Here is a 24,361-nt window from a genome sequence, read left to right as displayed (position 1 = left end):
CCAAGGGGACAGGCAGGATTGGGGTAAACAGCTCAATCCAATTCATTAAGAGCAGAAAAAGAGGGACTTCCCTGGTGGCGCAGTGGTTAAGAATCCGCCTGCCAATGCAGGGGACACGGGTCCGAGCCCTGGTCCAGGAAGATCTCACATGCTGAGAAGCAACTAAGGCTGTGTGTCACAACTACTGAGCCTGCGCTCTAGAGCCTGTGAGCCACAACTACTGAAGCCCACAAGCCACAACTACTGAAGCCCACGTGCCTAGAGCCCATGCTCCGCAACAAGAGAAGCCACCTCAGTGAGAAGCCCGTGCACCGCACAAAGACCGAACGCAGCCAAAAATTAAAAAAAAAATAGATTAAATAAATCAAAAAAAAAAGAGCACAAAAGATACATTTTTTTTTTTTTTTTTTTTTTCCGGTACGCGGGCCTCTCACTGTTGTGGCCTCTCCCGTTGTGGAGCACAGGCTCCCCGCGCGCAGGCTCAGCGGCCATGGCTCACGGGCCCAGCCGCTCCGCAGCATGTGGGATCTTCCCGGACCGGGGCACGAACCAGTGTCCCCTGCATCGGCAGGCGGACTCCCAACCACTGCGCCACCAGGGAAGCCCAAAAGATACATTTTAAAGAAAACAGCATGTTAACAAATAGGTTAGGAAAACCTAACCACATTAAAGCATCACATTAAAGTGCCACCACATTAAAGCACGGCACTGAAATGCTAAAAGTCCCAAAATGATACAGCTCGAAAAAGGTCAGAGACGTTACCCAAACGCCTACTTGAAAATGAGGAAACTGGGTCCCAAAGAGGTTAAATGAGTAGTTTAAGGTCAAAGAGTAATAACAGTCAATACTAAACAGGTACCAGGTTTTACAAGTAGTAATTTAATCTTCATTATAATCTCATAAGGTAGATACTGCTATTATCCCCACCTCATAGACGAGAAATCTGAAGCAGAGTTGTTTAATTACGTGCCCAAGGTCAAAGCTGGTTGAAGTCAGAATTTGAACCTCGACCGTCTAACTTTGAACATGTGTTCTTTACTATTATTCTGTCATCAATAGGAGGAAGAGATGAAGTATGATACAGTCTTCTTATTTCTAAGTCCAGGATGGGAACTGGTGATCACTCCCAAATTTCCTCAAAGAGTTCCATCAGAAAATATTGTTAACCTCTAAAAACACAGCCTGAAGTATGTACTTATGGGCAGAAATGCTGCTGAGTGGAAGAAAATTACATACCATGTTGTGTGAGAGCCTGTTCCAGGGGGGACACCACATTAGAAGGAGGTTTCAGCCGAATAACATTGTTGGTGACGGAAAATGCCAGTTTCACCGTCTTGATCAGCAGCTGGCCCTGCCCCTGGCCCTCTGCCCCATCACTAGGGTGCCAAATGGAAACCAAAGTTGATTCAGACAATATGACTTCATTCGCAATACATGTGCTCTCATGAATTAGATTCCAACAATAATCCCAGAGTTCAACAGCTTCTTTTAGAGGCCCCAGTCCAAACTAGGAGAGAGGAGGAGCAATCAACTCCCTTTGCTATGTGCCAGTCTACAGAGCAGCCACTAGGTTACACAAAGGCTATGCCCTAGGAAGAACAAGGTTGTCTTTCTTATGCTGAAGTTCTTACAACATGCAGGCACAATAAAGATAAATGGGGGAAGGTGGCAAGGGAGGCCTACCTGCGGGGCTGAGCAGCCATCACCATGTCGATAGTGTCCACGCCAATGCCCATGATATTGATCACAGTCTGTCCTGCTTCCGTATAGGCCAGGCTGCAGATGCAGAGAGACTGCAGACTGGGGGTATGACTGGAAGACAGACATGTTCTGAGTTACCGGGGAGCTGCCAAATTTACTAAATTTACTACTGGAAGGAAAGGGTATTGTCCAAACCTAAACAATTGGACATTAGTGAAACAGATCAGCTCTCGCTGCCAGAGGAAGCCACTCCGATTCCTTCCCTTAAATAGACCCTGAGAAACAATCTAAATGTCCGTCAATTAATGGATATGCTTACTGAAATGAATCATAATTAATCCATACAGTGGAATGCATGGAACCATTAAAACAAGACAGATCTATATGCAGTGGCACAGAAATAAAAGGTACAGAGTTAGTACAAGCAGAGGAAAAAACCTAGAAGATACACATTAACTTGTTAATAGTCCTGTTTCCCTATGAACATGCATAATTTTTGTAAAGGTCATAAAAAAGGTCTGTGTGTGTGTGTGTGTGTGTGTGTGTGTGTGTGTACAATTTCATTGGGAACAACCTTGTTCCCATTTCATTGGCTCTTCTCTCTTCATAGGGAGAAAGGAGAAACAGCCTGGTGGAAAGCAAGTCAGAACCCAGGAGCACTGAGCTCTGGGCCTAACCAAGTTGAGTACTCTGGAAGAATGAGCTAGCTCTGCACAGCAGAAGCCTGTGTCTTCCCTTGCAGACTGGCAGCATCCGAGAGTACTGAGCTCTAGCAATCACCCGCCTCCTACCTGCTGTGCAGGTCTGTCTCATGACACAGGTTCAGTATTGCATGAATCAGCTCCAGGATCAGGCAACCTGGACTCCAGAAAAGACAGAGGAATGACGCGGCCTTGTGTGATGAACCTTATCCCAAGAGAGAAAAATCCAGGGAACCAACAATTCCTCCCATCTTCCCTGCCCACGCTTTCCTTACCAATCTGTTCTCTCACTCCGTGGGAGTTGTACCGCCACTTGTGGTAACTCGGCAGCATCTCCTTCAGCACAAACATGACACAGGGCACCAGCCCTTGGCTCTGGGTACTACCAAGCTGCCCCTATAAGAAACCATGCTGTGAAGGTTTATGCCACTTAAAGGTAAGTCATTTTGTCACTAGAGATTTAACTCCAAAACCATAGGTCCAAATAGGTCCAAAGGAAATCTGGGCAAACCTTGGCCATCAGTGGAAAAAAAAAAAGAAACATCAGAATACTCTAGTTCAACTGAATCCAAGTTGTAGGTTTCTCTAGAACAGAGAAAGGGACTAAAAAGACAATTTGATAATGTCACAAAAGGCAAGAAAAGAGAGGGATGAAGGCTAAATCTGAGCAGAAGAGAGGTCTATCTTAAACACAGAGGATATAGGACTGTTGATGATGGAGAATGCCAGTTTCACTGCCGTGATCACCAACCACCCCCAACCTCTACCCCATCACTCGGATATCAGAAAGGAGATCTGACAGTCCAAATTCTTTGTCCTAATCTTACTTGTTACCATCAGCTTCCTTATCTTAAAAATGGGGCTTCTTTATATAAACATCAATATCTATATCCCTACCTCTACATAGGATTGTTTCTATCTTTTTAAGCACTCACTGATTGACTGACTCCTGCAGGCAGGAAGTGTGCTGAGTATTTTGCATGTGTGGCCCTCTCAACAACTCCATGAGGCAGAGATATTTATCATCCCAGTTTAGAGAGGTTCTAAGAAATTCAATACTTGCCCAAGGTCATGCAGCTAGTAAGTGGTCAACCTGAAAAGTAAACCTAATTCTGACTCCAAAATCTATGCTACACAAGCAGTTTTCAAAGAGAGCTGTGACCCATTAGTGGATTGTGAGATAACTTATTAGAAAACATCTGAGTGCATCTTGCATAATAAAAGTAGTGTTGTACTGTGAAACTCTGCTTTAGAAGTAAACATACAATGTGTATCCTGGGATATGATGTAATGTGTACATATTACCCTGGGCTCTGTCAAAATAGCTTGAGAGTTGCTGCATTATACCATACAGCCTCTGAGCATTAAATAAGTTAACACAGATAAAGCATCTACTACAGAATCTGGCACACAATAAATACTCAATACACAGAAACTGTCATCACCATAACATCAGGACAACTGGTCTAGCTGCAAACAAAATGACTACAGTAGCTGGGGGCAGGGAAACTATTTCAGATACTTCTATCTGATTAGATTTTACCTTGACAAGAGTGGTGATCAAGCGCAGAAAGGCAACAGTGACTCCATACTCGCCCTGGGGCTGTTCACTATTCATCAAGAGGTTTCCATACCCTCCAGCATTCATCCCCTCAGCACTGGGAAAAGACAGAGAGGCAGAGGGAAAAAAAGGTTTAAAAAAATTATAATCACAGAGCATTCTTCTTATTATTTAGATGGCTTGGGCATAAAACAGGAAAGCTCTGCACAGGAATTAATCAAATCTAGGCTATCTAATACCCAGGGTAAGCATTAAAGACTTTATTGATATACAACCTCAAAAGTGAAAAATCAAATAAACATGAGGAAAACATCCTCATCTTGTAAGCAAAAGAAAGCAAGGAGAGAATGTTCAGGTAGTAAGATGGAGCCTGTGTATGAATAACTGGTCTACCAGGCAAGCCCGAGTGGCCATGAATCAAGGAAAAGTACAGAGTGACTATGGCTTAAAAAGGGGAAGTTGAGCCTCTGGATCCAGAAACCTCTGGACTCTAGACTGGAAAGTTAACTCCCACGTACCTAAAGTGAATGAGAAATACCTCTTTCTCTCTGTGTCTCTCTCTCTCAGGCTTTCAAGACTGTGAACCATCAGTGCTGGCCTAAGAGGAAAGCAGCCTCTGTGCCCCAAGTCCCATCACCTCTTTTGCCTTGCCCTCACTCATTTCCGGTGAGAGGGCTGAACAGACAAGGAGCAAACGGGCAGAGAAGCATCTTTAAAACTAACGAGGGCTTCCCTGGTGGCACAGTGGTTGAGAGTCCGCCTGCCGATGCAGGGGACGTGGGTTCGTGCCCTGGTCTGGGAAGATCCCACATGCCGCGGAGCGGCTGGGCCCGTGAGCCATGGCCGCTGAGCCTGCGCATCCGGAGCCTGTGCTCCACAACGGAAGAGGCCACAACAGTGAGAGGCCCGCGTACCGCAAAAAAAAAAAAAAAAAAAAAAAACTAACGAAGCTAGCTTAGATCTGAAATGTATGTGGTACTCCCAGGGAATATACTCTAAGTATGTATACTCTATACCTAAGACCTGGCTCACCTAATCATCTGACTCATGTTGGAGACCTGGTGGGCCACGAAAGGTAAAAAGCCTGTGTGACGAAGATCAGTCCAGACCTGAGAAGGGAAAAGAAGAGTCAAATGTCCATGTGTCTTCAGGTATACACCAAGCGTGACGTTTTTTGGCTGTTAGGAAGACTTGGCGTCTCACCTTTGCTGGGTTCCGGGCAGCCAGAACGGTCAAGCAATTGACACAAGCAGCAATGACATCCACAGGCCGGGAGATCACGGCTGTTAACCTGGTGGAGAGCAGTGCACTGTCCTCAGTAAAATGAACGATGCGGCTCGTTGCATCCCAAGTACTTCCCAGTCCTCTTCCCAAATCCCTCCTGGCAGCAGGGATGTGGAGACAGGAAAGCCCTCAGCTGGGGACAGATATCACCAGGGCTGTCCACAGTGCAACATGTGCAGACTTGAGCCCAGTGGAGTTACCAGATACTGACCGCTGCAGCAGCATGTAGATGCGGGACGTGATGGGCAGGAGACAGTCTGCTATCGACAGGTCTGTACTGATGACCTTATGGACCAGATCAATGATGGGTCTGACCCGCTGGCAGTGCTGAATCACATCTGAGGGGGAAGGAAGCTTGTGATCTCAATGAAAACAATTCCTTTAAGATCACCGAGCAGTCTCTGAGACCCAGATGAACAAATTATGCTAATCACAATCTGGAAGGTTCTGAATCTTATCTTGAAATTCTCTATCTTCCAAATCCTCTAAGCATGTCCATTTTTCTTCCCACAGAGATGTCTCCCAAAGCTGACCTCACCTGCAGTGGAAACAACATGAAGCAGCATTTCAATCTCACAGGTGAAGAGGGTCCAGCTGCTATAAGAGTATTCCCAGCGTACCAGGTAGGCCCTATCGTCCAACATTACTTGGCCCACAGTGCCTTGAGGTATGCGAAGGTTGGTCTGACCCCCTAAGGAAGGGAGAAAGAGAAATTAGTCTAATAGGAAGAGGTGACTCCTATAACAGACAGCAATATTTAATCACTCAGAGATGCATAGTTTCTCTTCCTAGTATCCAACACTGCTACAGCTTTTTCCATTAAAAAGAAAAACAAAAACAAAAGCCCTCTCTTATCATTGGGGAAGTGACTCTTTCCATGTGTCTGAAAAACAGCTGAGTGCAGAGTGGTTCTCCACTCAAATGATGACTATAGGAAGACCACCTTATGGGACAGTAGGTGCCTGGGTGACTGGGTAAGTCAGTAATGATGCCAAGATTAGGACAGTAAGGCTGTTACTCTTAGACACTGACAGTAAGAAAGGAAATTGCTACAACATTTTTCTACAACTTAATTTGATATTACCATTCAAAACTTTTTATTATTTTTTTAAATTGTGGTAAAAAATACATAAAATACACCATTTTAACCATTTTTAAGTGTTCAGTCCACTGGCATTAAGTACATTCACATGGTTATGCAACTGTCACTACCATCCACCCAAAGAACTGTTTTCATCTTGCAAGACTGAAATTCTATACCCATTAACCAATAATTCTCCATTACCCCATCCCTCAGCCCCTGTGACCACCATTCTACTTTCTGTCTCTGTAAATCTGACTACTCTAAGTACCTCATATGAGTGGAACAGTGTTTGTTCTTTTGGGACTGTCTTATTTCATTTAGCATCATGCCGTCAAGGTTCACCCGTGTTATAGCATGTGTCAGAATTCCTGTTCTCTTTCAGGCTGAATAATATTCCACATTTTGGCTCTTGGGAAGACTTAATGTCTCACCTATATATACCACGTTTTTAAAAATCCGTTTCATCTGTCAGTGGACATGCATTTAAAAATTTTATTGTATATACCCTTTTACCCACAATCCCACTTTGGGGATTCTATATACTAAAAATAAAAGCACTAGTATATAAAGGTACATGTCCCCAAAGCAGCGTTGATTATAGTGGCAAAAACCTGACACAGCCTAAATGTCCTCTGGAAGGGAAAAGATAAAAAATGATGGGACATCAAGAATAATTACATAGTTACTAAAAAGAATGAGTCAGATCCACATGTAATAAAATCAGTTTGCAGAATGAATTTTGAAAGAACACAGAAATGTGCAAAAGGACACACACCAAACTCTTAACGTTAATCATCTGATGGAGACAGGTCTAAAGAGAGATTAGCTTTTTAAAATGTATCTCTGCATTGTTTCCCTTGTTATAATGAACATGCATTATTTTTGAAGTAAAACAATCTAAAGATGGAAAGAAGTGAGAAACTAACTATTTATTAGCAAATCAACAAGCACAGTGGAGAGGAGAAGGACCTGCTTTAAAGGCATGCATGTGAAATATTAAAACAGCAGTAAGGTCCACACAGAGGCCATGGAAAAGAGACGGCTGAACCAGGGTCTGCCTATCTTACCAAGAGGGTAAAGGAGTTTGGGTGTTTGCCTCCGCCAGAGAGTTCCGTCTTCATGGGAGATCACATCATGGGGCTTGTGCTTATAAAGTTCATTGTAGAAAGACATCTTATCCAAGAAACTATACACCTGCCAACACACAGAAAAAAAAAACTCAGCCACACATTTACCAGGGGGACATTTAAGGGGTCTTTCCCATCTGCTTTTCTGCTCTTTCAGCCAAACTGTGTGGTCAGCCAGACTGTGCTGACTCTCAAACTTCTTACAAACCCACCCCTGTGACTCTTCTTAGACTTGCCTCTGCACTCCTTGTCAAATCCTTATTATTCTTTAACACCCAAGTCAAGGCCCCCCTCACTCCACACAGAGTTGCCTCTCCTGAACAGTATGGTCTTTACCACTCAGATGACATTAGTTACATACCACCTGGCTTTATTACTTATTTCTTAGACCCCTTACTCTCTTCCATCTAGATACTAAGGGACTTCACATTTTGTCTCACTCCCAAAATATCTACAATAGGTACTTAATAAAAAGATTTAAATTTAATTTTATAGAACTGATGCACTGTCTTTGACATTTTTCATTCAACCTCACACTAATTCCTGCCATGGCAATGAAATTTCAATGTGGAAAGCAAAAAGGATTCCTAAAAAACATCTCCTACTCTACTTAGGCATCTAACTGAATAAAACCTACCTTCTTGGCAGTAGACTTCCCTGATACGAGGGCTTGTAGCAATTGCAGGAGTGGGGAGAGGAGATGGGGAAACATTCCACATACACTGTCCAGAATGATCCCAAGACCAGAGGTTGGCTCCTATGATGGAAGGGTAGAAGTCACCGACCTTCACATTATCCACGGATTAACACATCTCTGAACTGCCCAGCAATCACAAGGAAGAGTAAAATTAATCCTTTCCTTTAGGCAGACATCATTCCTCTCTAATAATTTAAGACTTCCACGTTTCCACTGAAAAAGGCTATCAACTACTGATTGAGTCAGGACCTGAGGAGAGACTACTGCTGCCTCCAGTGACCTCTGCCGTCCTCTCCATAGGAAAACACCATTCACCTGTGCATGACCTGTTTCCACTAATGTGAAAAGCACCCACAACATGTCAGCAGATAGCACCAAACACACGAGCAACACATCCTCAATGTGAATATTGTTTCCCACCGGATTCTCCCTGGAACACTGATTCTGTGAGACTGGATAGCATCTCAGGAAAAAGAGGATAAGATATATAGGCAAATCAGTCAGGCCACAGTTTAAGGGAAAACAGATTTATTCATGAGCTGGACCTTGAGGCTTGAGGCCGTCAATGGTAAGACTAAGTACTGGTGAGAAACTGTTCTCTCCAAAGCCATATTCTTACTCTAAACCTGTTACAATATTCTGAAATCTCTTAAGACACAATTACAATCGCCCAGTGGTACGTTCAGGAGTTAATAGCACTACTGGTGCCTGAGTCTCTCAATGTAAAAAAAGACTTGATGTGTAGGAGAGAGAACACACTGGTTAATAATGTGGACTAGGGACTCAAGTCAGCCAGAACTAGATCTTGATCCTGACTGTCTAGCTGTGACTAGCTTGGGCAAATCACTTCACATCTCCGAGCATCACATTTCCTCACATGCAAAATGGTGATGATAATAATACTACCCAATCCATAGATTTCTGTATAGATTATATGAGAAAATAGACTTAAAAGCTTAGTATAAGACCTATCACAAAGTAAGTGATTAATAAATTCTTCTGCTATAGAGAATACCGTAGCATGGCTCCCTCTGACATACTTACTGTTCCCCAGAACAGTTCTGGAAGAGAAGGGTCTGCCAGGACTTCACATGCTGTGTCGATTACATCCTGTTGGGGAGGGAAAAAGAAAATGCTTATTTTCCCTAGTTGAACCAGTCCATCTTTTTTTAACTGTATTCTGTTAAAATAAAAACATGAATAATACCTTCATATAGTATGTCAGAAAGAATTCTGGGATTAAAAAGTAAGGGATGGGGCTTCCCTGGTGGAGCAGTGGTTGAGAGTCAGCCTGCTGATGCAGGGGACACGGGTTCGTGCCCCGGTCCGGGAGGATCCCACATGCTGCAGAGCAGCTGGGCCCGTGAGCCATGGCCGCTAAGCCTGCGTGTCCGGAGCCTGTGCTCCGCAATGAGAGAGGCCACAGCAGTGAGAGGCCCGTGTACCGCATAAAAAAAAAAAAAAAAAAGTAAGGGATGTAATCTTAATCTGTTGTATGATGTTAGGCAAATTAACCTTTCTGAACTTCAAATTCTAAAATGGTGAAACTATTATCTGCTTCACAGTGTTGTCATAAGGATTAAATGAGATAATGTACGAGAAAATGAACTGTAAAGTTTAAAACGCCATGTAAATGTTAGGTACTACTAGATTCAGCTGATCTATGCTCCTAGAGGTCAAGAATAACGCCTTTTTAAATTTTTTATTCCCAGCACCTGGCACAGAGTTTGGCACACAATGGGAATCTAGTGAAGGCTTATGAAATGATTTATTGAAAAAATTCCAAGCACTAGGACACCTGTAACCCCAAAATGTTAACACCAATCCTCCAGGCATATAGTAGGGTCCAAATGTGACCAGAATTTTGGCAAAGGATACAAAGCTTGTTCTATGCTCCTAGAGCTTTGGAAATTGAGTCTTTCAATTAACACCAATTTCTTTTCTCTCCAATGATAAGAAATATTCATTTTCATCAACTTAATCAATTTCTTCAATTTCCAAAATAAGTCACTCATCGTAAATGAATAAAATGACTTAGTTATAAAGAACTCAAATATCATTTCCCACTGAAAGGAACCAGGGCTCCTTGGAGAAACGGCAGATTCCAAGTCTGGGGCAAGAATCTTCTAAGATAATCCTGCAAGATTTTGTCATATCAGAAAGCAATAGAGCTATCAAAATGTGTAAGAGAAATGTCAAACAGATTCAGAAGCTAATCTGAAAAAGCTCTTACTGGCCAAAGATGGGGCAACCTGAGCCTAAGAATACTAACTGCAGAAAAACAAAAAACAAACAAAAAATGAGAAAAGAATAATGACTGCAATGAATTAAAACACAGCTAATATGTTTAAATCCATGAGTTCACAATGCCATGTAAAAAATAAACCTCAGTAGCCAACTTGGGATGCTACTAAGGATGCTAGGGAAAAGTGGTAAATACAGGAAAAGAAGCATGTACAGTACTCCATACCGAGTATCAAATAGTTAACCAGAGAGAATTTCTTTTTTTAATTGAGAAATAATCGAAAGATAACATTATATTAGTTTCAGGTGCACTAGATAATGATTTGATATTTGTATATATGGTGAAACAAATTTCTTTTTTATAGCAATGTTCCAACCAGTAAACAAAAGAGGAGAGATAGAGTCAGAATAGGTGCCATTTCGTAACTCCTAAGGAACTAATGGATCTAGACAATGATGTGTCTTGTGATTACCATAGTGGACAGCACAACTATAGACTAAAAGAAATTTGACAGACTTACCAACCAATAATGTACATATCTTATTTATTTAGATCCTGATACAAACTTATGATAAACTTATGACATTTATAATTAGAAATTTGAACCGTGCCTTGATTATTTGAAGATTTTTTTTTTTAGATATGATAATGGTTGTGAAATTTTACTAAAATATTCATATTTACTAAATGATGTCTGGGATTTGCTTCAAAATAATCAAGGAGGAAAGGGGCAGAAATGAACAAGATCAGCTATGCATTGATAATTTGGAAGCTGGTGATGGGATCATTAGACGATTTTTGTCTCCTTTGGAATAACTTTGAAATATTTCATTTTAAAAAAATATTGCACAAGAATATTAATTAGCATCCACAGCTGTTTGGGACAGATGCACTACAGAGTAAAAAAAATAGGTTACAAAACAGTATATACATTGTGATTCCATTTCCAGAGAATTATTATATTTTTATATTTGGAAGGGAACACATCAAAATGTTAACATATGTTATCCTGCAAGGTGGGATTATAGTTTTTTCTTTTTATCAGCACTTTCTAATTTTTTAATCATTAATATGCATCATTTTTATAATATAATAAGTGGAAAACAACAATAAACAAATCATACTTGAAGTAAATGGGTCCGTGTTATATCAGCTTCAAAGGGGTATCTTAGGAAGATGATTGCAAAGTGGGGCAGGGTAGACAGTCTCATGAAAGCCAGACACTGACCTGCTGATTGCCCAGTGTGTGCAGCTCCAGTGAGGTCAGAACAAAAGAAAGGAGTCCATAGACACACATGCACGCGGTGCTAGTGGTACACTGTAATGACAAAGGAGTCAGTGGGTAATTCTGAGTAACACCACTCTTTTCTAGACTCAGCACAATCCCATCACATTAATATAGTCTCTGTAAACAAATGGGAAGAGAACCTGAGGCTTCACAATTCCTAATTTAGTCCCAAGATCAGGAAGACAAAGGGAGAAAAGAGAAAGCAGGAACCATAAATATTACAACATAGTCAAGAATAACATCAAAAAGGAACCATTTTCAAACTGATCAAAGTTTCTGTGGGGAATAAAACCACCTCCAGCCTACAAAAAGGATAGAGTCTCTATGTGCTGGTATGAATGATGCAGCTGCCTGAACTGTCACCGAGATAAATCAACCAGTGCCAACAAGCTGGCTGAGGTTTCCTTTAGCATGTCAAAACAAGCTGATTAAACTGTGTCACTCAAATTAAGTCCCAACACACAAGACTCAAGAGAATTTCTAATTCATCCTGTACAGTTGAATGAATAAGCTCCCCAAAAAGATTTCTCCAGTCATTATGACCAAAGCTATCTTCTAAGAGATACTAAGTGGCGCAGCATAACATACTAGCAAAGAGTCAGACATAGTTCAAACTGTATCCACGATTTACTGCCAATTTATTGTTTCTGTGGGCAAATTCCATCTCCCTCAGTCTCAATTTCCTAATGTGTAAAATAGGATGATAAGCCCTAGTGCACAGTATTTTAAGGATGGAACAAGATATTGTACAGAAAGTGCCAAGCACGTCTGTCACAGTAAATGCTCTATAAAGGTTAGTTACAAAACTATTTTCATTATCCATGTCCTTGACAATTACTATTATTATTATCATGACTCATTAATGAGCTTCTGCCTCGCTCTTTGCCCACTCTCATGCTCAAACACCAATAGCCCAAGCCTCACATCATTTCCCCCACTGGCCAGTGAGCGGAGTAGTCGGGTCAAATACTGAAATACGTTCAGCTGGATGGCTGTGCCACCTATCTTCCGGACAACACTGCTTGTCTCTTCTGGATTCAGGGTGTGACGGAGGAGAGCCCAAGCCAAAAGCACTGGGGTGTGATGTGGAATGTCCCCGAAGGTCAACATCAAACGGTCCATATCCTAATGGAAAGAGAAAACAACGTCTGTGTCACTTAACAGAAAGGGTCAAGACCCTTCCAGAGGATCCTTCACCATGCTTAATAAGTCTTCCATTCATCCTCAGTGGCCCCTCTCTCCCATTCTGACATTTTACTCTTCCCAAGCCACAGCTACTTCATTACTAGACCCCTCAATTACTCTTCCCTTTACCCACAGTTTTCTCTCTTGATTTTAAGTAGTATTAAGATTATAACATACATGTTCAAATAGAGACTCCTTAGTAAATTTCCCTGATCCTCCTAGAACTTTCTCAGATCTCTCTCTTTTTCTATCTTTCTGACCATCCCATCTCATGTTCTTCCCCTTTCCTCTTCTTTCACAGGCTACATGAATGCAGACAACAGCCAAGGTTCTGTCCTTGGGCCTCTTTTGTCCTTATATCATCTCCCTGAGTCACTCTACTTGTTCTCACAGATTCAACTCTCACCTCTGTGAAAATAACTAACAAATCTGAGACTTCTTCCAGATCCAATTAACTTCTTAACAATGTAGAACCACAAATTCCACAATAAGGAAAATTGTATGTGGCAGTATAGTTGAGTGGTTAAAAACTTACTACTAACTACAAACCATCTGAAAAAATTAAGAAGCTGCTCCAAGTTCACCTGACAAATAAGCCCGTCCTGGGCAAACTGGTGCAGTTCTCTTCTGTCATCCAAAGCACACTTATGCAAGGATTCAATATCCATGCCTTCCACCAGGATAAGGGCACTGAAGTAGCTGGAAAGAAAAATATCATGGTGTCATACATGCTACTCTGAACCTCAATGGAGACTAAGGTGAAATGTAAGACACTTCAGTGTCAAAAAGGTTGAGTTATTTTACATTCTTTTTTCATACTAAGACTTCTAAATCCAATATGTATTTTACAATTCCAGCACATCTCAATTTGACCAGCCATATTTTATTTTTTTGGCTGCACCACTCAGCTTGTGGAATCTTAGTTCCCCAACCGGGGATTGAACCCAGGCTCTCAGCAGTGAAAGCGCAGAGTCCTAACCACTGGACCACCAGGGAATTCCCATGACCAGTCGTATTTTATTTTTTATTTTTTATTTTTTATTATTTATTTTGGCCGCATTGCGCAGCATGTGGGATCTTAGTTCCGCGACCAGGGATCGAACCCGCACCCTCTGAAGTGGAAATGCAAAATCTTAACCACTGGACCATCAGGGAAGTCCACCAGTCATATTTTAAATGCTGGTAGGCTCATGTGGCTTCTGCCTATCAAAGCACAGATCTAGTACTGAAGGTTTCTACAGCCACCAATTACATCTAGGCCAGATCAAATGTCTCAATGGTCAAGTGTGTATTTGTTTTTAATATTTTATTTATTTATTTTTGGCTGTGTTGGGTCTTCGTTGCTGCTCACGGGCTTTCTCTAGTTGCAGCAAGCGGGGGCTACTCTTCGTTGTGGTGCACAGGCTTCTAATTGCGGTGGCTTCTCTTATTGCAGAGCACAGGCTCTAGGCACGTGGGCTTCAGTAGTTGTAGCGTGCAGGCTCAGTAGTTGTGGTGCATGGGTTTAGTTGCTCCATGGCATGTGGGATCTTCCTGGAGCACGACTCGAACCTGTGTCCCCTCTATTGGCAGGTGTATTCTTAACCACTGTGCCACGAGGAAAGTCTGTCAAGTGTGTACTTTTGTTCACAGAGGAAACAGGCCTCAAAATGTGGATATACCCATTTCCATAAAATTCAAAGTACATAGACTATGACGTCAAAGAGGGCAGGGAATACACCTCCCCTATTTATCACTGTCTTCTTGGCATTTGCACAGTGCCTGGTCTACAACAGTTGCTCAACGAATTTTTTGTAGAACGAAAGGATGAACTATTAGATGAAAACAGTAAGTAAAAGAATAGAATGTGATACTTATTTTGAGAAGATATCCCTCTCAATCCAAGTCTTCACTCCCTGAATGACCTAGAACATGGTAGTACGCCCATCTATTTCCCCACCCATTAAGTGAAAAGTATACCTAGCCCCCACCTTCACCCATTCACAGGACCACTCTAATATCAATGCTCTAAACTCTAAACATTGTACAAGTTCTGAGACCTCAATTCAGACTTACCCAATCCGATCCACAAAAGGATCCATGGTCTCATCTACCAGGTGCCTGTTAGTCTGCCTACTACCAAATCCTTGCTCTTTAAACATCTTGGTTAATACCAATAGGTCAGTAGGTGCCATCTCAAAGTATGCATGATAAAGGAAAATAATTTCTAGCAGCATGGATTGCTCCCGAAGGCACTGAACAAACCAGCGAGACACCTGGCGCTCAGTCTGCACAACCAATGAAGAAAAATGGGAGAGAAATAAAGTCAGATTTTAAAACACATTTAAATTCTTCGAGTTATTTTTATTAGGTAAATCATGTATAAAAATAAGATTAAAAAAAAAGTATCCCTCCCTACAATTCCTATTGCCCAGTCATCCAAATCTATCCCCAGAGGCAACCACTGTTAGAGGTTTGTCTTTCCTTCCAATAATATGCCACACACATTCATTCATTCTGACTAGTAGTTGCTAGGGGCCAGGGGTCACAGACTAACTGCAAACTTACTGGATAGACAGAAATGTTCTATCAATATATATTGATCATGAAGGTGGTTACTGCATGTAACTATATACAACTGCCAAATTCAAACTGTACACTTAAAATGAATCAATTTTACTGGATGTAAATTATATCTGAATAAAGCTGAGGGATGCTACAGATTTGTCATTTACACAGTCATTTCATGTAAGTGTGAATGTATCTATGGGATAAACTCTTAAAGTGGAACTACTAGGTCAAGAAATATGTGCTTTTCAATTTTTAGATATTGTCATAATGTTTTCCATTAAAAAGTATACAAATTCAAACAGCAAAGTATGAGTGCCCATTATCCCATCCCTTGGATGTGAGTTTTGTCATGCAAATATGTATTTCATTTGCCTGTTTCTCTGTTCGGTTTTGCTTATTGACTTACAGGTGTTCTTTCTATTTCAAGAACCCTTTATGCTATGAGTTTGTCTTTTGACTTTGCTTATAGCACTATTTTTGTTTTTTTGCCTTGTAAAAGTTTTTGATTTGATGTTGCCGGGTTTATCTTTTCTTTTTTCTTTTATGGCTTCTGAGTTTTACTTTATTTTTATTTATTTATCTATTTTGGCCACATGGCACTTAGTGCTCTGACCAGGGATCTTAGTTCCCTAACCAGGGATGGAACCCGTGCCCCGTGCAGTGGAAGCGCGGAGTCTTAACCACTGGACCGCCAGGGAAGTCCAGGAAGAAGACTTTAAAAAGTCTTCTCCAATCCGAAAAAATAAAAACAAAACCAACTCCCATGTGTCTTCTAGTATTTTTATAGTTGAATTTTTAAAACTTAAATCATTGATATCTCTCTGATTTTCTTCTGGTAGAAGGAATGAGATAGAGATACAGTTTGATTTTTCTCCAGATGGCTACCCAGTAGTTCCAACACCATTTATTGAAAAACCCAACATTTGGGACTTCCCTGGTGGCGCAGTGGTTAAGAATCTGCCTGCCAACGCGGGGGACGCGGGTTCGAGCCCTGGCCTGGGAGGATCCCACATGCCGCGGAGCGGCTAGGCCCCTGTGCCACAACTATTGAGCAACCCCCGCTCCCCATAACTAGGGGAAGCCCGCGCACAGCAACGAGGACCCAATGCAGCCAAAGATAAATAAATAAAAAAAAAAAAAAACCCAACATTTCCCCATTAATTTGAAATGCCACCTTTATCATACTAATTCCCTATCAGCATTTGGTCTACACCAGACTTTCTACTATGTGCTATTCATCAGTCTATTTATTCATGTACCATTGCCATGCTTTAAATTATTTTAGTCTTATTATCTAATAAAGCTTATCTTCCCTTCTGAAAAACTTCCTGGCTATTCTTATTTATTTTTCAAATGAATTTTAGAACCAGCTTGTCTAGTTCCAAAATAAAAGGCAAAGCAAATACTTGTTATTATTTTTTCTAGGATCACAGTAAATTTATAGGTTAAAATAAGAAGGACTGACACTTGGTGCTGAGTCTTTATTTTTAAGAAGGCACCATGTCTTTCCATTTGATTATGACTATTTATATCCCTTTAGCATTTTAAAGTACCCTTCATTTAGATTTTGGATTATAGTAAGCTTATTCCTGAGAAATTTATGCTTTTGTTGCTATTACAAGTGAGCTCTTTTCTTCTATTAAGTATTTTAAATAGCTACTGTCTGTATTTTGGTTGAATTGTTTTAATAAACATAATAATAATTTCAAAACAAAAAAGGTCATGTTCTAATCTATAAATGCACATTGGTTTAAGATTTAGGATAAAACAATTAGACTAGTGTCACACACTTAATAGATAATGATAATAAAGAAGATGAAATCTTGGGTTTAGAGTTTCATTAACCACTAAGAGAATATTTCAGGTAAGAAAAAAAGTAAATTAACTGGAGAGACAAAGTCAAGGGGAAGGCCCAAATTAAATACCATTAGTTAAAGTCAATGTTTTGATTCATATCACATGTTTAAACTATTCTAAAGAATGACAATTTATAAATGTTTTAAGTTCATAGGTGAATAAATAATTTCACCTAGAGCTCTATGAGCAGATATACAATTCTCCTGAGCGTTACAGGAGGGCCCAATAACCACATACCATGAGGTTTCCATGTGTCTCCCATGTTGGTGCTTCAGTTTTATAAAGCTCTTCAAATTGCTGTCTATATTTTGTAACTAGTTCCTTTTCCAATTTATCAACACAGTCTGCATATTCAACCTTAAAAAAAAAATCCAAAACAGTAACTTATATGTTGAGTAAAAGGTAAATATTCAAATAAACAGAAATATGAATAAATTATAAAAAGGATTGAATTTTACAGGGTAAAGAGAAACAAGAGGACTAAATGGGCTTACCCTATAGGGGTGTCTTTCATCTTGGAAATAAGTGAGAAGGTGTAAGACACAACGAAGAATATATGTTCTTTCTTCATAGTAATAATCTGCAATCTGGGAAGAACCCAAAGATTCAAAATCAGTTACTCACCTTTGCATGGAAGATACTCAATTTTAAATTTATTGATTAAAAAATCACTTAAAGATGTGAATGGGGGACTTCCCTGGTGGCACAGTGGTTAAGAATCCACCTGCCAATGCCGGGGACACGGGTTCGGGCCCTGGTCTGGGAAGACCCACATGCTGCGGAGCAACTAAGCCGGTGTGCTACAACTACTGAGCCTGCACTCTAGAGCCCGCGAGCCCAAACTACTGAAGCCCACATGCAGGGAGCCCGTGCTCTGCAACAAAGAGAAGCCACTGCAATGAGAAGCCCGCGCACTGCAACAGAGTAGCCCCTGCTCGCCACAGCTAGAGAAAGCCCACGCACAACAATGAAGACCTAATGCAGACAAAAATAAATTAATTAATTTTTTTAAAAAAAGATGTGAATGGAAAAATTAGATCTGTATAAACAATCACAGAAATGGAAACAGTGTTAGGCCAAAAGAAAGCAAAAGACCTTCATGAACTAGGATACAAGTAAAGTTATACAAGATAAAAGGAATTATTTAAAAATATAAACAAGTTTTCTAGCATGACTTCTCAGTTGGGCATTCAAGTAATAAACTGACTATAAACTGACAGGCCAGGGACTTCCCTGGTGGTCCAGTGGTTAAGAATCCGTCTTGCAATGTAGGGGATGCCAGTTCGATCCCTGGTCAGGGAACTAAGACCCACATGCCACGGGGCAACTAAACCCACACGCTGCAATTACAGAGCCCACATGCTCTGAAGCCCACAAGCTACTAGAGAGCCCATGTGCTGCAACTTAGACCCAATGCAGGTCTTCCCTGGTGGCACAGCGGTTAAGGATCCACCTGCCAATGCAGGGGACACAGGTTCAAACCCTGGTCCTGGAAGATCCCACATGCTGCGGAGCAACTAAGCCCGTGCACCACAACTACTGAGCCTGCGCTCTAGAGCCCAGGCTCCACAATGAGAGGCCACTGTAATGAGAAGCCCGCGCACCGCAATGAAGAATAGCCCCCACTCGCTGCAACTAGAGAAAGCCTGCGTGAAGCAACAAATATCCAACTCAGCCAAAAATAAATAAATAAATAAATTTATTTTTTAAAAAAAGACCCAAGGCAGCCAATAAATAAATAAATATTTTAAAATAAATAAATAAACTGACAGGCCAAATACATGAAAGCAAATATAAAAATACCATTAGTATATGTCCTAATTGCTTGTAACTGATGTACCCAGTTCTCACTAAATACCAAATAGGAAACTACTTCAGAAGTCATGGTCAAATTCCATGTTAAAATGAGATCCTATGCCCACTCTCACCAGTTCTATTCAACACAATATTAGAAGTCCTAGCCACAGCAATCAGGGAAGAAAAAGAAAAGGTATCCAAATTGGAAGAAAAGAGGTGAAATTGCCATTACATGTAGATAACACAGAAAACCCTAAAGATTCCACACAAAAACTACTAGAACTGATAAACAAATTCAGCAAGGTAGCAGGATACAAGATTAACATACAGAAATCTGCTGTGTTTCTTTACAATAACAATAAAATATCATAAAAGGAAAGTAAAAAATAATCCCTTTTAAAATCACATCTAGATAATCAACAACGACCTACTGTATAGCACAAGGAATTCTATTCAATATTCTGTAAAAACCTATATGGGAAAAGAATCTGAAAAAGAATGGATACATGTATATGTAAAACTGAATCACTTTGCTGTACACCTGAAACTAACACAACATTGTAAGTCAACTATACTCCAAAATAAAATAAAAATTTTTTAGAAAGGAAAAAAAAAAGAAAATCACACCAAAAAAAACAAAAACAAAAAACTTAGGAACAAACCTGACCAAAGAGGTGAAAAACTTATATGCTGAGAACTATAAAATATAAAATACTGATAAAGGAAATTGAAGATGATTCAAAGAAATGGAAAGATATCCCACGCTCTTGAACTGGAAGAATTAATATCGTTAAAATAGCCAGACTACCCAAAGCAATCTACAGATTTAATGCGATCCCTATCAAATTACCCATGACATTTTTCACAGAACTAGAACAAATAATCCTAAAATTTATATGGAACCATAAAAGACCCAGAATTGCCAAAGCAATCCTGAGGAAAAAAAACAAAGCTGGAGGCATAACCCTCCCAGACTTCAGACAATACTACAAAGCTACAGTAATCAAAACAGTGTAGTATTAGCACAAAAACAGGCATATGGGGACTTCCCTGATGATCCAGTGGTTAAGACTCCACACTTGCAGGGGGCGCGGGTTCGACCCCTGGTCAGGGAAGTTCCGCATGCCATATGGTGCGGTGAAAAAAAAAACAGACATATGGATCAATGGAACAGAATAGAGAGCCCAGAAATAAACCCACACACCTACAGTCAATTAATCTTTGAAAAAGGAGGGAAGAATACACAATGAAAAAAAGATAGTCTCTTCAGTAAGTAGTGCTGGGAAAGCTGAACAGCCACATGTAAATCAAGGTCAAAGATACAACACTTCCTCACACCATACACAAAAATAAATTCAAAATGCCTTAAAGACTTGAATATAAAACATGATACTATAAAACTCCTAGAAGAGAACAAAGGCAAAACATTCTCTGACATAAATCATAGCAATGTTTTCTTAGGTCAGTCTCCCAAGGCAATAGAAATAAAAGCAAAAATAAACAAATGGGACCTAATCAAACTTACAAGCTTTTGCACAGCAAAGAAAATCATAAAACAAAAATACAACTTTGGGGGTGGGGGGAGATAAAGAAAGAAAGATAAAGAAATTTAAAACTTCAAATTAATCCTACTGCATTTAAAAAAGCCAGCAATGCTCAGAACACGGTCAAGAATCTGTTGCCCAATTTTACATCAAAGAATGGAAATGGCGACTAGCACTGACCTTCAGGATTAAGGCCTGGCTCTGCCTCTCATCTTGCAGTACCATCTGAAAGAAAAAAGAACAAAGAGCCATCTTATTAGCAAAATCAATTAACAAAGAAAAAGGTAAACATCTTTACCTTACCGTTCAAGATTATAATTGCCCGTTCATTTCTGGATACATTTTTTTACCTAAGTGTATCCAAGTCTGTGCTCAAATCCCTGCCCCTCTCCTCTGGCCTCAAGTTCCTCATATATAAAATCAGGGGCTGGAAAGGCTAGATGTTGTCTCAGGTCCTTTTCAGCTCTGACATCCTGCGATTCTATGATTAACATGTCAATCTTTGACCTCTTGGCCCCTCCAAGTCTGAGGACAGACCTCGACTTAAGCATATGTTTTTTAAAGGCTTTACAAAGTCTTTCCTGAGAATGGCTGTATCTGATCACCTATCTCTGTTGCAGAGAACTGGCACCAAAATCCTGAATTATCTAAAACCAACAAGGAAAAGGATAAAGGTAGGAGAAGGGAGCTGGACATAACTACAAACCTTTAGTGAGTCCCGAGTACCTCTGTAATCCTCTTGAAGGTAACACTGGAGTAACTGCACACTCTGTTCTTCATCAAGACCCTGAAAACAGAGGTTACAAGGGAGGAACAGCCACCTCAGGTCAGAAACCACAAAGAGCACGCAAAGCAATCTAAAGATTTGTTCTATAGAATGAACACGGAACTTGAATAAACAAAAATTATTTTAAAAGATTTCACACAACATAATTTTAACCCAAACAGGAGAAAAAAGGAGCAGCCACTGACATGTAATTTACATGCCAGTTAAACTTACATGTCAGAAACAACTGTGCTTATTCACCAAGAACATTAATATAGCAGCAGGCATGATATGGGTTTCCAAAATGAAAAGGAAACAGCTACATAATTAAATACAATCTGGGCGACTTAAAGAACACCCCAAGTATGCTGAAGAAAACTCTATGATATGCAGTAAACAGGGTCAGGCAACTTGACTTGTGGCTTTTAGCAAGAAGAATTGCAACTTGGGCATTTCTGAAATATAATATGCTCAGTTTAATCTCTAAAACTGAAATAAACTGAATTTTCACTAACAATCACTAACAACAAAACCACACATATCCACCCTGCAGGTAATAAACAGAGCCAGTGCTAATTTTTACTCACCAAAAACTTGCTGATTCTTAAACCCAGTTCCTTCAGTGGTGAAGCTACATCTTTATTAGCTTTCACTTTTTCAGCTGAATTTGGACTATGAAAAGAACAGTGAATCATTTCCTCATTCTCAATGACCCTCTAGGGGTTTAAAACAAAAATATTAAAGATATTTTTACCACAGACCTTTTTCTGCCTTTTAGGTGCCTATAAAATACACATACATGTGCGCGCACAGACACACACACACACACAAGTTCATCTCTACAGACTTTATAACACAAAACTATGTCTAAGTAATAAATACAGTATATGTCTGTTACAAACTATAGTTATAACTATATTATTTGTAGATCTACTTAGTTACATTAATTATTTTTGATCCTTATAACTAGCCTGGAAGGTAAACATTACTATCCCCATTTTACAAATGGAATTACCAACACTTAGAAAGAATAAATAACTTACCAAAAATCCCACAGCTAATAAAAAGTTGAGGTGAAATTTAAAACCAGGTCTGTTAGTATACATATATCTATTGTCTATGTACACTCAGAAGGCCTAGAAGCTATGACATTCCAGTAGCAGCGCGCACACCCAGCACCCAGATCTTTATTTCTAATACCATTCTCTAACAAAAGGTATCAGGACTCCTTGGAGAAATGGCTGATTCTAGAGCTGGGGTGGGGAAAATACCAGATGAGCTTGGAGCACCTTGTAATGCCAGAAAGTAAGAAAATACTCAGAAAACAAAAGCATGGGGACATGTCAAAACCTCAAAGAATGCCCAATGGCCAAAGCTAGAACAAAGTAAAAACAAAGTATGAAATATACATGAGTCCATAATGATTTAAATAAATGAATGAATAAATATATATATAAATAAATGGGGAAGAAGGGAAAAATCTTCCTTACAGAAGGAGTTCCAGTAACACACATATATGCTACCCCCTTCAGGAGGTAGTTTAATTTCACTACACCCACACACTGAAAGCAGGCTATACTGAGTGACTCACTTCCGAAAAATAGAGTAGGGAAAGAGAAAAGAGTGGCTTTACAGAAGGGATACTTGGCAAATGCTACCTTACCCAAGTGAGCAAGGTTAACATCACCAGTGACTTCATGTGGATAACATGTATCCTCTGCCATGATGTGATAAGAATGGTACTTCACCTCAGTGTATTCTTTCCAAAAACCCACAACCTCAATCTAATAATGAAAAAAAAAAAAAAAACAGACTTCCAAATTGACGGTATTCTACTACAAAATACTTGACCAGTCTTCCTCAAAACTATTTAAGGTCATGAAGACCAAGGAAAGACTGAGATACTGTCACAGCTAACAGCTAAGGAGACATGACAACTAAATGCAATACGATACCCTGGGCTGAATCCTGGAACAGAAAGAGGACATTAAAAAAAAGTTAAAAATGTTTAAAAATCTGTGTTAAATTTAAATTAAGCCTGCAGTTAAAAAAAAAAAAGTCTGTCAGACTTTAAAATCCCATGCTACTACAAAAGGAACTTTTGTCTTTAAAAAAAGAAATTCATACCACAAATGCCCATTCTGTGAACTAAAGCATATTGTTGTTGGATTTTTTCTTTTTTTTTTAGAGAGACTCTCACATTTCACAGAAAATCCACAACACAAAGGCTAGTATAAAGTTAAACAATAAGGTCTGAAAGAGGCAACACAGAATGATGATTAAGAACACAGACACTGGAGTAAGACTGCCAGGTTCGAATCCTGGTTCTACCACTTACTAGCTGTGTGACCTTGGGCAAGTTACTTAACCTCTTTGTGCCTCAGTTTCCCCATCTGTAAAATGGAAACAATAATAATAAAAATACCTACATGTGATAACATAGTACTTATCTTCTTTTTTCAAGTCCATCTATTCTGGATACACAGTAAAGTATTTACAGATAAAACAACATGATGTCTGGGAGTTACTTCAAAATAATTATGGGGGAAGGGTTAACAGATGATCAAAAAAAGAAAGTTCTTCACTAACCTAAGAGAATGAAGATGGAAGGGGAAGATGTAATAAAATCAACAGGTGTTCAGAAGTAGAAGGGAAATGAGGGCAGCTTGAGAACTATGATGCATAACAGAGTAAGAGCTGGACTAGGAATTAAGATAAAAGAGTCTTCTTTTTTAACCACTTTCTATTTTATTATTGTTCTTTTCCACTGCCGAGCAAAAAAAATCTATATATTCAAACAAAGAACAAAAATAGGGCTTCCCTAGTGGCGCAGTGGTTGAGAGTCCACCTGCCGATGCAGGGGACACGGGTTCGTGCCTCGGTCCGGGAAGATCCCACATGCCGCGGAGCGGCTGGGCCCGTGAACCATGGCCGCTGAGCCTGTGCGTCCGGAGCCTGTGCTCCGCAACGGGA

The 24,361-nt window shown here is 40.1% G+C and overlaps 1 protein-coding gene across 2 annotated transcripts in view; it reads right to left on the bottom strand.

The window, feature by feature from the left end:
* NUP188 (nucleoporin 188) overlaps window positions 1-24,361 on the bottom strand; it is a 46,376-nt gene that overhangs the window by 12,591 nt on the left and 9,424 nt on the right. For both annotated transcript variants that reach the window (XM_065878706.1, XM_065878707.1), the window contains exons 4-24: window positions 21,976-22,060; window positions 21,329-21,409; window positions 20,803-20,847; window positions 17,776-17,868; window positions 17,519-17,638; window positions 14,930-15,141; window positions 13,459-13,573; window positions 12,614-12,814; window positions 11,630-11,719; window positions 9,201-9,266; window positions 8,097-8,216; window positions 7,400-7,526; window positions 5,787-5,939; window positions 5,460-5,586; window positions 5,168-5,255; window positions 4,997-5,073; window positions 3,947-4,061; window positions 2,679-2,799; window positions 2,494-2,560; window positions 1,685-1,813; window positions 1,238-1,377 (exon numbers count right to left, since the gene is read on the bottom strand). In XM_065878706.1, the coding sequence (XP_065734778.1) occupies window positions 1,238-1,377; window positions 1,685-1,813; window positions 2,494-2,560; window positions 2,679-2,799; window positions 3,947-4,061; window positions 4,997-5,073; window positions 5,168-5,255; window positions 5,460-5,586; window positions 5,787-5,939; window positions 7,400-7,526; window positions 8,097-8,216; window positions 9,201-9,266; window positions 11,630-11,719; window positions 12,614-12,814; window positions 13,459-13,573; window positions 14,930-15,141; window positions 17,519-17,638; window positions 17,776-17,868; window positions 20,803-20,847; window positions 21,329-21,409; window positions 21,976-22,060 (2,372 nt within the window). The remainder of the gene's footprint in view (window positions 1-1,237; window positions 1,378-1,684; window positions 1,814-2,493; window positions 2,561-2,678; window positions 2,800-3,946; window positions 4,062-4,996; window positions 5,074-5,167; window positions 5,256-5,459; window positions 5,587-5,786; window positions 5,940-7,399; window positions 7,527-8,096; window positions 8,217-9,200; window positions 9,267-11,629; window positions 11,720-12,613; window positions 12,815-13,458; window positions 13,574-14,929; window positions 15,142-17,518; window positions 17,639-17,775; window positions 17,869-20,802; window positions 20,848-21,328; window positions 21,410-21,975; window positions 22,061-24,361) is intronic.

Source organism: Phocoena phocoena, chromosome 6 (assembly GCF_963924675.1).
Source record: "Phocoena phocoena chromosome 6, mPhoPho1.1, whole genome shotgun sequence".
NCBI classification, from domain to species: Eukaryota; Metazoa; Chordata; class Mammalia; order Artiodactyla; family Phocoenidae; genus Phocoena; species Phocoena phocoena.
This window is presented reverse-complemented; position numbering and strand designations above follow the sequence as displayed.